Raw genomic sequence first — 13,193 nt, 5'->3', positions numbered from 1 at the left:
TATACTATCGATTTTCATCTGGTTATAGGATTTAATGTTATTTCACTCCTGGAGCGTAGGTCATGTTATAACAAGACTATTGTCAAGCAATTTAAGTCCCCTTCTGGCTCCACCATTGTCAGAAATTCCACCATTTTCAGATTATTTTTTATTTTATTTGTTGCCATAGCAACCATAATTTTTGACGTAGGAACAAAATGAAATGACGTGCGTAATGTCCATATTGCCATCTATCCATGTTTTAAGTTTCATGAAAAAATATTAAGAACTTTAAAAGTTATCGGAGGATCCAGAAAACCACCATTTCAGCAGTATTTCTAGTCTATTTGTTGCCATAGCACCCAGAATTTTTTTTACGTAGGAATGAAATGAAATGACGTGCATAATGTCCATATTGACATCTATCTATGTTCCAAGTTTCATGAAAAAATATTAAGAACTTTTAAAGTTATCACAGGATCCAGAAAAGTGTGACAGACTAACAGACGCACAGAGCAAAAACCATAAGTCCCCTCCGGTGAAACGGGTAGGGTACTAATAAGTGTTATTGAATGTTGTTAATATGGTTGTAGATTTCTGAACAAATAAATGTTTAACTTATTAGTGTATGCTTGCAATTTGATCATAATTACAATTTGAGTGTGTTATTGCTTTTCTCCATCAATGTATTACATAAAATTATGATGAGTATGCTACAATATAGTAACAGGTATTTAAATGTTTCAATATCGTCAGAAAGCACAACATGGTAATGCAATAAATATGCTTAGGAAATTCCTACACAAAGCTATGCATGACTCAATGTTATAGCTAGTTACTTGTAAAGCATTCACAGTATTCAAATTATTATAATTACTTTCAACAGATTATTTGATGAGGCCCTTTATTTATGTGTTCATCAATGTCTGTTATCTGTCACAAAAAAGGCTATATTGTTTAAATAGTAATATCAATAACATTTATGACATGCAATGATGTATATAACACCACTATCATAAAGTTGCATCCGTTTTATTAATATATTCCAATGTTAAGTAGTGAATGTTTTATAAATTTATTGATGCAATTAAAAATAACATTACCTCCCAGTATTTCTTTTTATGTAAAGCGCATGCATAGAAAAACAGCATATGGCTTCTATCGAAGTGTTTTGATTAAGTTTAAATGGGTGTTTATAGATACATTAGAACAGTTAATTTTAAAATCCCTGTTTGTCCTTTTTTATGCCCCTGGATCGAATGATCGGGGGTATATTGTTTTTGGCCTGTCTGTCTGTCATTCTGTCCCAAAACTTTAACCTTGGTTAAAGTTTTGCGATAACTTTTGAAATATTGAACATAGCAACTTGATATTTGGCATGCATGTGTATCTCATGGAGCTACACATTTTGAGTGGTGAAAGGTCAAGGTCATCCTTCAAGGTCAAAGGTCAAAAAGAAAATCAAAGCGGCGCAATAGGGGGCATGGTGTTTCTGACAAACTCATCTCTTGTTTCTTTATATGAGCCGCATCCTTGTAAAACTGGTCTTAATGCATGTTGGTAACGTGTTATGCCAGAAAAGTCTGTGCAGCTTTTATTTTAAGTAGGTGTCTTCTAAACGAAAATCCAGTGTAGGTGAAAAGTGTTGTCCCTGATAAGCCTGTGTGGACTGCAGAGGCTAACTTTGGACAACGCTTGATGCAAATGCATTAAGCAAAATTCTCCCATTACGTGTCTCATATTATACCTTGGACATTTATGTTCATCATCACCTGGGAGATATGCCTACCCAGATCAGTGACTTTGATTACGATTGTTAGTGTATAAATCTGCTCCAAAGGTAATGATTCATATGAAGGTCTTCAGATACAAGTACAGATACATGTACAACCTCCATGATTTTTCATTCCATGGGCAGTTTTATTTTTTAGCATTTTTTTGCATAGTTATGGTGTTATGTTTTTCTGTCAGGACACATTTTTATGATTGATTAAAACATTTGAAATATATTAAGGTTCCATTTTAAATATTGGTTTGTTTTAAATCCAAACTTTAAGGGTGTACTTGCTTATTTACTGAATGTTTCTGATTTGAAAACATTTGTAGTTATGTCGTCAATCAGCATTTTTTTGTTAATGAGCTTACCGGTAATAAGATTCTTGCATACATTTTGAAATGTACATACACATGTAATTGCTTTATGATGTTGTAATATTACTGTTATTTTATTGATAGCAATATTTTTCACATTAAGTTTTTGCACTGTGTTATTATAAAACAGACTGATAGAAATGTTGCTTGCATGTTGATATTTCATTTATTTAAGTAAACTATTTGAGTATGCAAGAAAACATGTAACAAAATACTTTTTAACAAAAAAACAAAAACTTAATGGGTAACACACTGGTTGTTTATTAAATTTTGTATTACTTAAATAGTTTTGTTTTGAATTCTTATGTAATATGACATTGACTTTCCTTACTGGATTTTGAAGTCACATTAAACTGATATATGTAGACAAAAAAAGCTTTTTTGCTCAACTGAGCACTATGAGGTCAATTTTTTTTCTAGCTTTTCCTTCTTTCTGATAGTGCGTTTTTGTGTTATCTTTCAGCTACGTTTTGGCAATTTTATTCATCAATTTCTAACTTGAAAAAGACCGATAAAAGGAAATATTTTATTAAAAATTGTCAAAAGCAAATATACTTTCAACCATAATTTATTTGCTAAGTTTAAGTGTCAATGCTTTAAAATCAAGAAGCCTTATTGCGAGGGAGAATGGATCCGTAGTTGCATAGGTGTGCGAGGGTGTTCAACTCTATTGCTGGCGGGAGTATGGGTTCCTCCCCTACAAAATTTTGGAAATTTCTTTGCAAAAGGTGTAATATGGTGTTGCATATCAGGCACATTTTGGCAATATTTATCCTCCAATTTTACCTTAAAAAAAAATTAGAAAAATAAATATTTTCATTATACATTTCCAACTGCGAATATACTTTTGACCATAATCTATTAAGTTTGAGTGTCAAGGCTTAAAATCAAGAAGCCTATGACTGCGAGTGAATGGGTATGTAAATATGAGGAAATGTTTGATTCTTGCTTCCTCCCCCAGAAAATTTTGGATTTTATTGCAGAAGGAGCATTTTGTTGTCAGCAACATTTGGCAATTTTATTCCTCAATTTCTTGCCCTAAAAAAAGTAAAGGATTTAGCATGTTTTCCCATGTCCGTGTATTTGTTGCGAATTTGTAAAAATGTAGTGCCAACCCCATTTCCTATATGTCAATATTAAAACCTTGTTAACACTCTAGAATTTAACATTTATAGTTCACTCTTGAACCCATTCTAAAATGAACAGGCTCAGAATGTTTGTTCTTATAATTTTTCAATTGAGTTTCAAAAGCCTGTCAGAAGCTTGTCATGTAAAGACATCTAAGATACCTACAACAAAGGTTTATCTATAGTGAGAATACTCGAGGTGTAAAGATTAAATTTAATATGATTTGCATATCCTTCATTTTAATCCTACTTAAAAAGTATTCCTTCTTTTTCTTGAGAAACTCTCCTATTTTCCACTTTTCTATCGGAGACCAGTTAATGGCATGCATTTTGTCTGTTGTGCAATGTGCTTTGTCAACATTTACAGTGTGAAGACTAGAGGCTCCATTTATTTAACAATCTTCATGAATATTGGTCAGAAGCTTGGTTCCCATGATACCTCGGCTGGGTTTAAAGCTGGATAAAGGGTTGTAAAAACATATGGTCACGAGGTAAAATAAAGACAGGCTTGTGACCACTCTAGATCTCACTTTTGCCAACTCATCATGAAACTTGCTGAGAACATGTTTTTTTTTCTAATGATATCCAGGCCGAGTTTGAAAATATTTCCGGTCCGTAAAGAACGTCTATGCAAGGGGTATGGACAGTTATCCTTATATGGCTTAAGTAAACCCCTTTTGAGCGCTCGAGAATGTAACACAATGTTGTGAACACTCCATAAGTCACAATTTTACCAAATATTTGTTGAGCTTGCTAAGAGTAATTGTTTTTTTATAATATCTCGAGTCTGACATTTGTTCCCGTCTGTTAAATACATGGTGTCCAGGGAGGCTGGTCAGTTTTCTGTATATGACTATTAGGTTAAACCTAGTGATTTCTCTTGAAGTCACATTTGAGCCCAATATTCATTTAACTTGCTCTAAACATTTGTTCTAATTTTTTTTTTATAACACAGTTTGAAAATGTCTCCATTTCAAAACACGGCCAATACATTCTTAAATGACTGAAGTGAAGAATTTTCACTAAATCATCATGAAATTTGGTCAAAACATTTGCCCTAATAATATCCCAACTCAGTTAAAAACTGTGCCACGTATGGACAAAAACTAGGTCACTTAGTAAAATTAAAGAAACAATCTTGTGAACTCTCCTGAGGTAACATTTATTGCCTAATGTTCATGCAACTTGGTCGGAACATTTTTATCCCAATTTTGTTTTAAAAAAATTGTCCACTTTGGGTCATGAACTAGGTAACAAGATCAAATTAAAGAAAAAGCATGTAATACCATAGAGGCGAGTTGATCATTGGGTCAATTGGTAACATGCTGCCAAGGCTTTGGGGTCGGAGGTTCGATTCCCTGATCTGACATAGCCTACGAGATGGTCTTTTGCATGAGAAGTCAAACCGAGTTTCAATGTATTAGGTGCTGCCCATCGGGCACTGAAATACCCAGTGTCGTGTCTCTAAAATGGTGCCTCTTCTGTAGCTCGCACTTAACCTTAAAGCCCGTTAAGTGTTCATGGAAAGAGGGCGATATGGGAAACGGCGTTGCATGCGATAAAAATATACTACCACCATGCTTGGTTAAATCGCTATTGAAACTTCACAAAAAATGATCAAAACAGTTTAGTTCCTTCGGGTCTCATTTAAGGGACATTGGGTTTCTGGCCCTCTCGTGTTTTGAGGCTTAATAAGATTCGTTGGTGGAAATAAGTCTTGAAATAGACACATTGTACACTGCACACAATTATTGACAGGTCAGACATAAAACAAAGCTGAGCGTTGGCTTGATCAAATTTCAACATAACATAGATATTAATAGAATAATGATAGAAAGCTCAAATCGTGAGTTAGGGTTATACATGAAGTGAACAAGACTTATGTTTTATACGTAATACCAGTCATTTGACGAAATAAACGTGTTCATTGTACAGCATGAACGATCAATTCGAATTAGATTTATCGTACTTGTACTAGAGACGTAAACCTACATTTGTTCAGGAGTAGCTCACACGTGTTCTTTTCGTATTTTTGAAGGGTGCATATGTGCATTAAGTTGTGCTCCCGCTAATTTATTGTATTAAATTGTATTTGCTATGAACACTTAACCCGTTTTATCATTGATACCTTAAAATACTAGTCAATCGTGGCGTTTTTATGCATTAGCTATCATAATTTTAATGCCGTACGTGTCCAAATGACTAGGTTAGAAAAGAAATTACATCACCTTAACTATTTTGCGGACGAAATTTATTGAGCTATATCGTAAGTTTGGCGGAAATTGCCGAATGGTAGGGTTGGCGATGAATGCCGAGCCTTCAAACATTAACGTTTGAATCATTCACGTTAACCGACGTTACGCTTTAGTAACACTGACGCGTACATACAGATATAGACCGGAAGAGTCATAAATACACGTTGTGTGGAGTCGTTTTTCTTCATCACAACAACGGATTTAACGTATGTCTGAGGTTTGTAAATAATTTGGCGTGTAATATAGTAATGCTTTTAACGCTGATCGCTCATGTCTGATGTTTAAATTTGCAATATGCTTAATACGTACATAAAAAGCAAATCACTGTCATAGTGTCTATGTCTTTAAGTGACACATGTAAATGTGTAATAAAACAACCATATTGATGCAACATTAACACACACGGTTAATATTAAATATTAATGAAATATCAAAAGTTTAAAAATAGTTCGATTCATTCGAGCTTGTGGTAAATCGAAATGAGAAGTTTACTTTAACATCATCATAATTAAAACGTGTCAATGTATCATTTTTTTACACTATCGATGATATAATTTTATACATTTTAATAGTTTAGGATAATTCAGCTCAATGTTTCAAATACTTAACCTCAAATAGGACGCCTTTTATGTTGCACTTCATACTAGATCCTAAACTAAAGTGCTAATATGTTTATATTGTCTAGCAATTAGCTATATAACATCATGTAATTTTTCTTTTATTCTCATATCAACGTCGGAGTCGTATTTGACACAATTATCTCGAATAGGAAATGCTTCCGAAAGAACAACTGATATTCTGAGATAGCAAATGCTATTAAATATAATGACAGACTATTAACGACAATTCATGCGATATCCCGTTGAATTTAAAAAAAATAAAATGACCGAAAACCAGGTTTGACAATGAACGTATCATAAAAACAGGCTACCGGCAAGGTAAGTTGTTGTTGGTGTTATGAATAAATTATTTGTGTACACTTTGAATATTAAAATCTTGAAATTATATCATTGAGAATTAATTTAATTTTACTTAAACTATTTTTTAGCTAGTGAATTGGGCTTTGCTAATGTGTAGATTATTGGAAAAAAAACTCAGATTCTGCTATGTTATTTTAAGCGAGGCAGATTTTCACTAGATAGGCAAATGTTTTATCTTACCGGAAACATTGCAAATAATGAAAGGCCCTTTTCTTCAACCTGTCACCCTTCAGTTGCCGTCGGCAGTAACCTGTTACTTACATTGAAAGAAATCGATCATAATGACCTTGACTGATTGCCAAAAGAAGAATTACAGCTATTATACCGGATAGGTGATTTCATAGAACAATAGCCAAATTAGATGCGAAAAAGATAACGAATTATCAATTTGGACAGACTGCTATTAGACCAATACACAAAACTCTGTCTATACAAATGGCCCAAACTTCTAATTCTGTCAGTAAAATAAAAATGGATATTGTTGCGTTATACATGGGTACTAAACAAGTAATACCTATTACAGTTCTGTTTAAAACAAAATAGATTGTATGCATCCTTTTGTAAACGACCAGGTAACTGTTATTTTGATATTCAATAACATGTCTGTATTTTAAACGAATGGTAACCTGGACTCTTTTAAGATTCTAAGGGGGATCTGTAGTGCCATTATTAGTAGAACTATTTTGTTATTTACATTTTTGCGAAAGGGTTACTATTAAGCATTGAAGCAAAATGTACTTGCTATAAGGTTGAATCAGTTATAGAAATTTACACTTTATAGTACATTTGATCCTGATATGTACTGAATTAACCATTATTATCCAAGTATATTGCGTCTACTTTTGAAACAGGCGCATACGTGTAAAGAATTAACGTATTTTTCACAATGCGCTTTGTTAAAAAATGAGACAACGAAACTACTCAATAAAAATTATTTCACACGCGCACTAGAACAAAACAATAAAATTGTCTGCAAGAATGTAATATTTCACCCAACTTAGAAAAAATCTAAGAATACAATTACATAACTCGTTTTAATAGCTTTTATTTCAATTGCAAAACTAGAACTTAACTATGAAAATTCATTTTACAATAACATACATTTTCGATTTCCCGCAGATGAGACTTTCCCGCCTATCGACCACGTGCGCAGTGCTCATCTGCTGCGTTGCCTTGGTAGCACGTGCACACGAGGGCCACGACCACGCGGACATCCCGCCTGATCAGAGACCGACGAACTTCAATGATCCAAAATTCGCTCAAAATGAAGCGTAAGTCTTCAAAATTTTAGATTGTATAACGGTTATATTTTACCATATTATCTATAATATACTTTACTTATTTTTGCTTATTTACTTTCTATAATATACTTTACTTATTTTTGCTTATTTACTTTTATTAACTATTATTTTCCCATTATTTACCACAGTCATCGTCATGACCATTTCTCTGTTCCCCATTCTTCTCCCCTTATCACCATCATTGTCGTCGTCATGCCGTCAATCAATAACATCAACAGCATCACCACCAGCATTATATTCTCCTTCATAATCGGTATCAATGGCATCTTTATTATCAGAAGCTTCAGCAGCCGACCAGCATCGTTTTCTTTAAAATGTATTGTACTTTTTTTCTCAATTGAAATGTGAATTATATTCAAACAAGATTTAATAACTTGCCTGTGTTTCGTTTTGATTGAACTCGGTTGATTATATACAAGTCAAAAATTATAGGAAAGTGCAGTTAATTGTTGAAAAAAGAACCATTAACAATAATAACAGAAAAGGGCTTTAGGTTGGACTTCATACTAGATCCTTAATTAAATGCGTATAAGTGTTGTATTGTGTAACAATAAGATATTTTACATCATGTTCTTTTTCCATAGTTCTCATATCAGAGTCGGGGTCGTCATTTTCTTTAAAATATATTTTCTATATATTTCCAGGCACTTGAAAGAACACTTGAAGGACGAGATAAACATGAAAGCGAAAATGAGCCCAGAGGAAATGGAGTTCCACTACTTCCGGTACGAATTATGTTGGTGCTTTTGTGGCTTCATGTCGACGAACAAATATGGTTTTTTTTGCACACGTTCCTGTCTATCTGTCCGTCCGTACGGCTGTGCTGCCACTTTTAATATAGGAGTCATTTCACCACTTTATTCGCGGTCTTTATGTCAAACGGGAATACGAAATAATATTTAAATTGCACCCGTGTGACCGACAGTGTAGTTCTTCATTAAAATTAACAATTCAATTTGTATGAATACTTTTTCCACCAATGGAAATATTAATCGATATTGCACAGGTTACACGATACTAACAACGACACGCACTTGGACGGTATTGAGATCCTGCAGGCGATGGCGCACATGATTCCCGTACCGGAACTGACGCTGCAGGAGAAGCTGGGCAAGTCAAATGAGGCAATAGAGGCGATGATGGATGAGCGCCGGAAGGGCATGATGAAATACTACGAAGGTATGGAGTGCTATCGGCTCCCCGTTATATATCTAAAAGTTGTTTATTTTTATCAAATTTCCCGACGATTCTTCACAAAACCAAAATTATCGGATCGATACAAATTCCAAACTTTCAAAATTTATGAATATTTATTTATGTTTGGAAGCGTTTGAATGAAACAAGTTATATATTATATGCTAGCTATGATGTAGTAAAATATAATAGTAACTGTAGCTCATACTGCCCTATGAAGTTCATTCGTTGAAAAAGAAATTCATCACCTAAAATGCGATGACGACTTTTGTAAATTTGTCAAAATTGCATATTCATATTTTACAATTGGTCAGAGAAAATTGGCATTCTTCTGAAGCCCAAGATATTTAGGAAAATATTATAAGTACAATTTTAAAAGCAGATGGTAACGCTTGCTTATTATTATATAAACATATATTTATTCATAAAAGCGAAACAAAATGTATCGACACATGGCGCAAAACGTGTAGGCATATTTGCACACTTCAACACATTTTCTTCCAGACATCATTGACCGCGTACTGCGCGATGACGACATAGACAAGGACGGGTACCTAACCTACTCAGAGTTCGCACGTGCGCGCAGGCGCGAGGAGTACCACTCGGCGCGCATGCACGAGGAGCACATGCGTCAGCAGGCCATACAGTACGAACAGTTCCAACAGTGGCAGGCAATGCAGGTAAGTTAGACATGTGCATCCTTAATAATTGCAAAATCACAAGGACTTAAAAAAAAGTTTTCATCGTTTACAACAGTATTTCAGTTGTATTTCGGCGATCATTTAACATACTCGGGTACACTTGGGTAAGGTGTCTCAAAATTTCTAAGGGTACACATAAAAAGCACAGGTAGGAAATCGGTCCGGCTTAAGTACAGTTTTAGAACTTTGCAGGGTTTAGATTGCACTAAAGAAGAACTGTAAACAACTGTTTTATGTCAAAGGTGTGGAACTTAGCTATATGTAAACTGCATGTTTGATAGAACATTGTAGGACTGGTCATGGCAAAATGTAAATTGTTCAAGGGTAGAAATATGAACTGGCGTTCATGACGAAAAAGTAAGTATAAGAAATAATCGCATCTATATACCCACATGTAGAACGTCATACAATTTAATAAATCAGTTTGGTAGAACTAGGCACGATTGTATGTACCGGTAGGTGGTATCTCTGCAGATCAAATTTGACAGATTCTACGAACTTGTACCACTATGTTAGACTGCATTAGGTTACATAGTGACAATTATTACTCAAGGAATACAAAGTAAGGTATTTGTGTTTGCATTTTTTGTATTACAATTACTTGATTGCATATGATGTAGACTTGCCGCCATCCCTTGTTACAGGCTCAGCAAGGCAAGCAGGGCACCCAGATGGGCAATCCCAACATCCCTCCACCTCCTCAACAGATGAACCAGATGAATCAGCAGCAACAGCAGCAGTTCCAGCAATTCCAACAGTACCAACTACAGCAACAGCAGCAGCAACAGAATAATCAACAACAACAGAAATATTAGAATAAGTTATGAGTTAGACAAATAGTTTTATATGAATTGTGCTCTTGTTTTGAGTATATATAACGTAACTTTCAGCAGAAAACGTTCCGCAAAATTTGTTTGGGCAATAGACATTTGTATTGGTCAAACATGGCTTATGGTGTTTCAAATTGGTTTTTATGTGAAATGTTCATTACCTTAAATCTCTTCACATGAATTATATTAACATTTCCCAAATATAAGTAGTGGTTTGTACACGTCGGTTAAAGAAATTTCAAACTTTTCTGGCAGACATTCAATCAATATTGGTCGGCGAAAACAGTTTATGTAATACTTAAAATCACTTTCTAGTATTCCTTATATTGTATTGTGTATATAATAATTATAACGGTCTAATCAACTCCATCGAACGCTGACAAGATACACGCATACGGCGCTATTTAGTAAAAAGGCAGCATGTACTTAATAACTGTTTTATTCCTAGTTTCACAGTTTGTCTTAGATGACCGTTTTGCTGTAACTCTCAGTAAATCAGTACTAAAACGAAGACGAAATTCTTGATAGGCACATATTGTCGTACATTTATTTATTTCATATTGTTTCACTTATTGTGGTAAAGTGCTGATAAAAGTTTGTGTGTATCATTTTACATACTTAATTCAATATATTTATTTATATATGATAAATATGAGCAGCATCGGTTACATGAGTCATACAAAGTTTACTTTTCATAGTGACTTTGCAAGGTAATAAGGAATGCGCTGATTATCAATACTAGTATATGGGGCATTCGCCAGTGGTTTTCTCGGTCAGTATAAACGTTTTGGGTATTTTATTTAGTGATTGTATAGCTTGACTGAAGTCAAAACTTTTGCTCAGAAAATGAATTTTAGAAACTTAAAATTGGTACAACGCATTAAATGGAAATGGTCTTTATTAAGATGGGCACATTAGATAATTTTGATACAAGTAGATCTGGACATAACTAGTTTTTGTTTTATTATTTAAAATTGATATATCGTTAATTAATTTATATACATGTGTCAGCGGTGTTTAATATGAATGTCACCACATCGTAATTGATGTTTTGTTGTTTTCTAGATTTCACGTATCTTCTCACGTATATATATATATATATTTCGTATGTCGTTTCCAAATCGAAGAATGATAACGAACGGGGCTTATATAATAGGCAAATTTTACAAACGTGATAGATTTCTGGCTAACACTTTTCAAATAACCTTACACATATATTATATATTGCATGTAAATCTTTTTGTAAAAAATTGGCTCTACTTTAACTATGGCTATTTGTGGTTATAAAAAGGCTCAATAAACGAAAAGGTATGAGTTAAAAATAAAAGGTAATAATACAACTTTCGAATAACGCAATTAGCATACACATACATACAAAACTACCGTCTTCTTAAAACTTTTAGTGCATTTTTATCATAACGATTTCCAGACCAGAACACTTGTCATTAGGAATACATGTTTTTAATATGAAATTTAAATTATCCTCACAATTTTGATTGATTGTATATACATTATTGATTTAATATTTAGTGTTTTACTATACCTTTACCAGAGTGTGTCATCAAAACTTAAAAAAAAAGGTCATCACAGTTATGAATCCTGTAGAAATTAAATATATATATATATATCCTTGATTGTGGTTGAGCGTTTGTACTTGCGTATCATAGAACGCCTGCGAAATTTCAAATTTCCAAATAAGTGTTTATTATCCCAACGCTTTTAAAAGCGTGTGAAATATTGTATTGATCTCCGCCCTCTGTCTGTCCGGGTCGGCCGTTATCTCCTTCAACACTATTAGCACTAGAACCGTGAAACTTACACACATGGTAGCTATGAGCATATGTGCGACGGTGACGGCGACGGAATTTTGATCTGACCCCTGGGTCAAAAGTTCGGGGTAAATAAATGTGTAAACAACTCATTTTACTAACAACATTCCACGCACACGATAATAACTTTTGACCCATTGGTCAGATCAAAACTCCAAATAGTGCACCGTTGCACATATGTTCATAGCTACCATGTGTGTAAGTTTCAAGGTTCTAGTGCTAATAGTGTAGGAGGAGAGAGTGGACAACCACGCCCACCCAAAATTTTGTTTTAACATAACTTCTTCAATTGACTTCAAGTTAATACTGAACATCTCTTATGACAACACGGTCTATCGCGACCATCCATGTCCACACTACCCACCTCAGGGCCATTGAGAAAGGTAAAGGCAGGTTGGTTCCCGTCCTCTTTCAATTTTATCGAGAGGTCCACGGGAACTACTTTCCCGTTTCACCAAACAATTGGTCGTACCCAAAAATTTTCTTCCCCAATTGTTTTCGTACCCAATTTTTTTTCGTAACCATTTTTTTAAAGAACGCAATTTTTTATCGAACCAATTTTTTTTTCGTACCCATTTTTTTCGAACCCAAATGTTTTTTTTCGTACCCACATTTTTTCGTACCCAAATTTATTTTTGATCTTTGTTTTTTTCGTACTAAAATCTTTTTTAGTATCCTCATTTTTTCGTACCAAAATGTTTTTCGTACCCAAAATTTTGTTTTAACATAAAATCTTCATTTATTCGCCAATTGACTTCAAATTAATACTGAACATCTCTTATTGCAACACGTTCTCGACCATCTTTGTCCACATTATCCATCCCGGGGCCCCACCAACATAGGCCT

General features: G+C 34.1%; 1 protein-coding gene across 3 annotated transcripts; it reads left to right on the top strand.

Moving 5' to 3' along the window:
* Positions 1-5,433: 5,433 nt before the first annotated feature.
* Positions 5,434-11,045, top strand: LOC127873349 (multiple coagulation factor deficiency protein 2 homolog). 3 transcript variants are annotated; one of them, XM_052417199.1, is made up of 6 exons: positions 5,434-5,729; positions 7,612-7,763; positions 8,438-8,518; positions 8,800-8,972; positions 9,492-9,667; positions 10,333-11,045. In XM_052417199.1, the coding sequence occupies exons 1-6, from the start codon at positions 5,721-5,723 to the stop codon at positions 10,501-10,503; spliced, it is 762 nt and encodes a 253-aa protein (XP_052273159.1). In that variant the 5' UTR covers positions 5,434-5,720; the 3' UTR covers positions 10,504-11,045. The 3 variants fall into 3 exon arrangements, with proteins under 3 accessions (XP_052273159.1, XP_052273161.1, XP_052273160.1); XM_052417201.1 differs by having other exon boundaries at positions 5,435-5,718; XM_052417200.1 differs by lacking the exon at positions 5,434-5,729 and adding an exon at positions 6,336-6,450.
* The last annotated feature ends 2,148 nt before the right edge of the window (positions 11,046-13,193 follow it).

This window comes from Dreissena polymorpha, chromosome 3 (assembly GCF_020536995.1).
Source record: "Dreissena polymorpha isolate Duluth1 chromosome 3, UMN_Dpol_1.0, whole genome shotgun sequence".
NCBI classification, from domain to species: Eukaryota; Metazoa; Mollusca; class Bivalvia; order Myida; family Dreissenidae; genus Dreissena; species Dreissena polymorpha.
The sequence above is the reverse complement of the archived record's forward strand: the minus strand, read 5'-3'. Positions and strand labels throughout refer to the sequence as shown.

Bases quoted from the DNA above. Each gene is read 5' to 3' on its own strand.
- LOC127873349 (XM_052417199.1), top strand. The intron at 8,973-9,491 runs GTATGGAGTGCT...ATTTTCTTCCAG, and splicing joins CATGATGAAATACTACGAAG to ACATCATTGACCGCGTACTG. The intron at 9,668-10,332 runs GTAAGTTAGACA...CCCTTGTTACAG, and splicing joins AACAGTGGCAGGCAATGCAG to GCTCAGCAAGGCAAGCAGGG.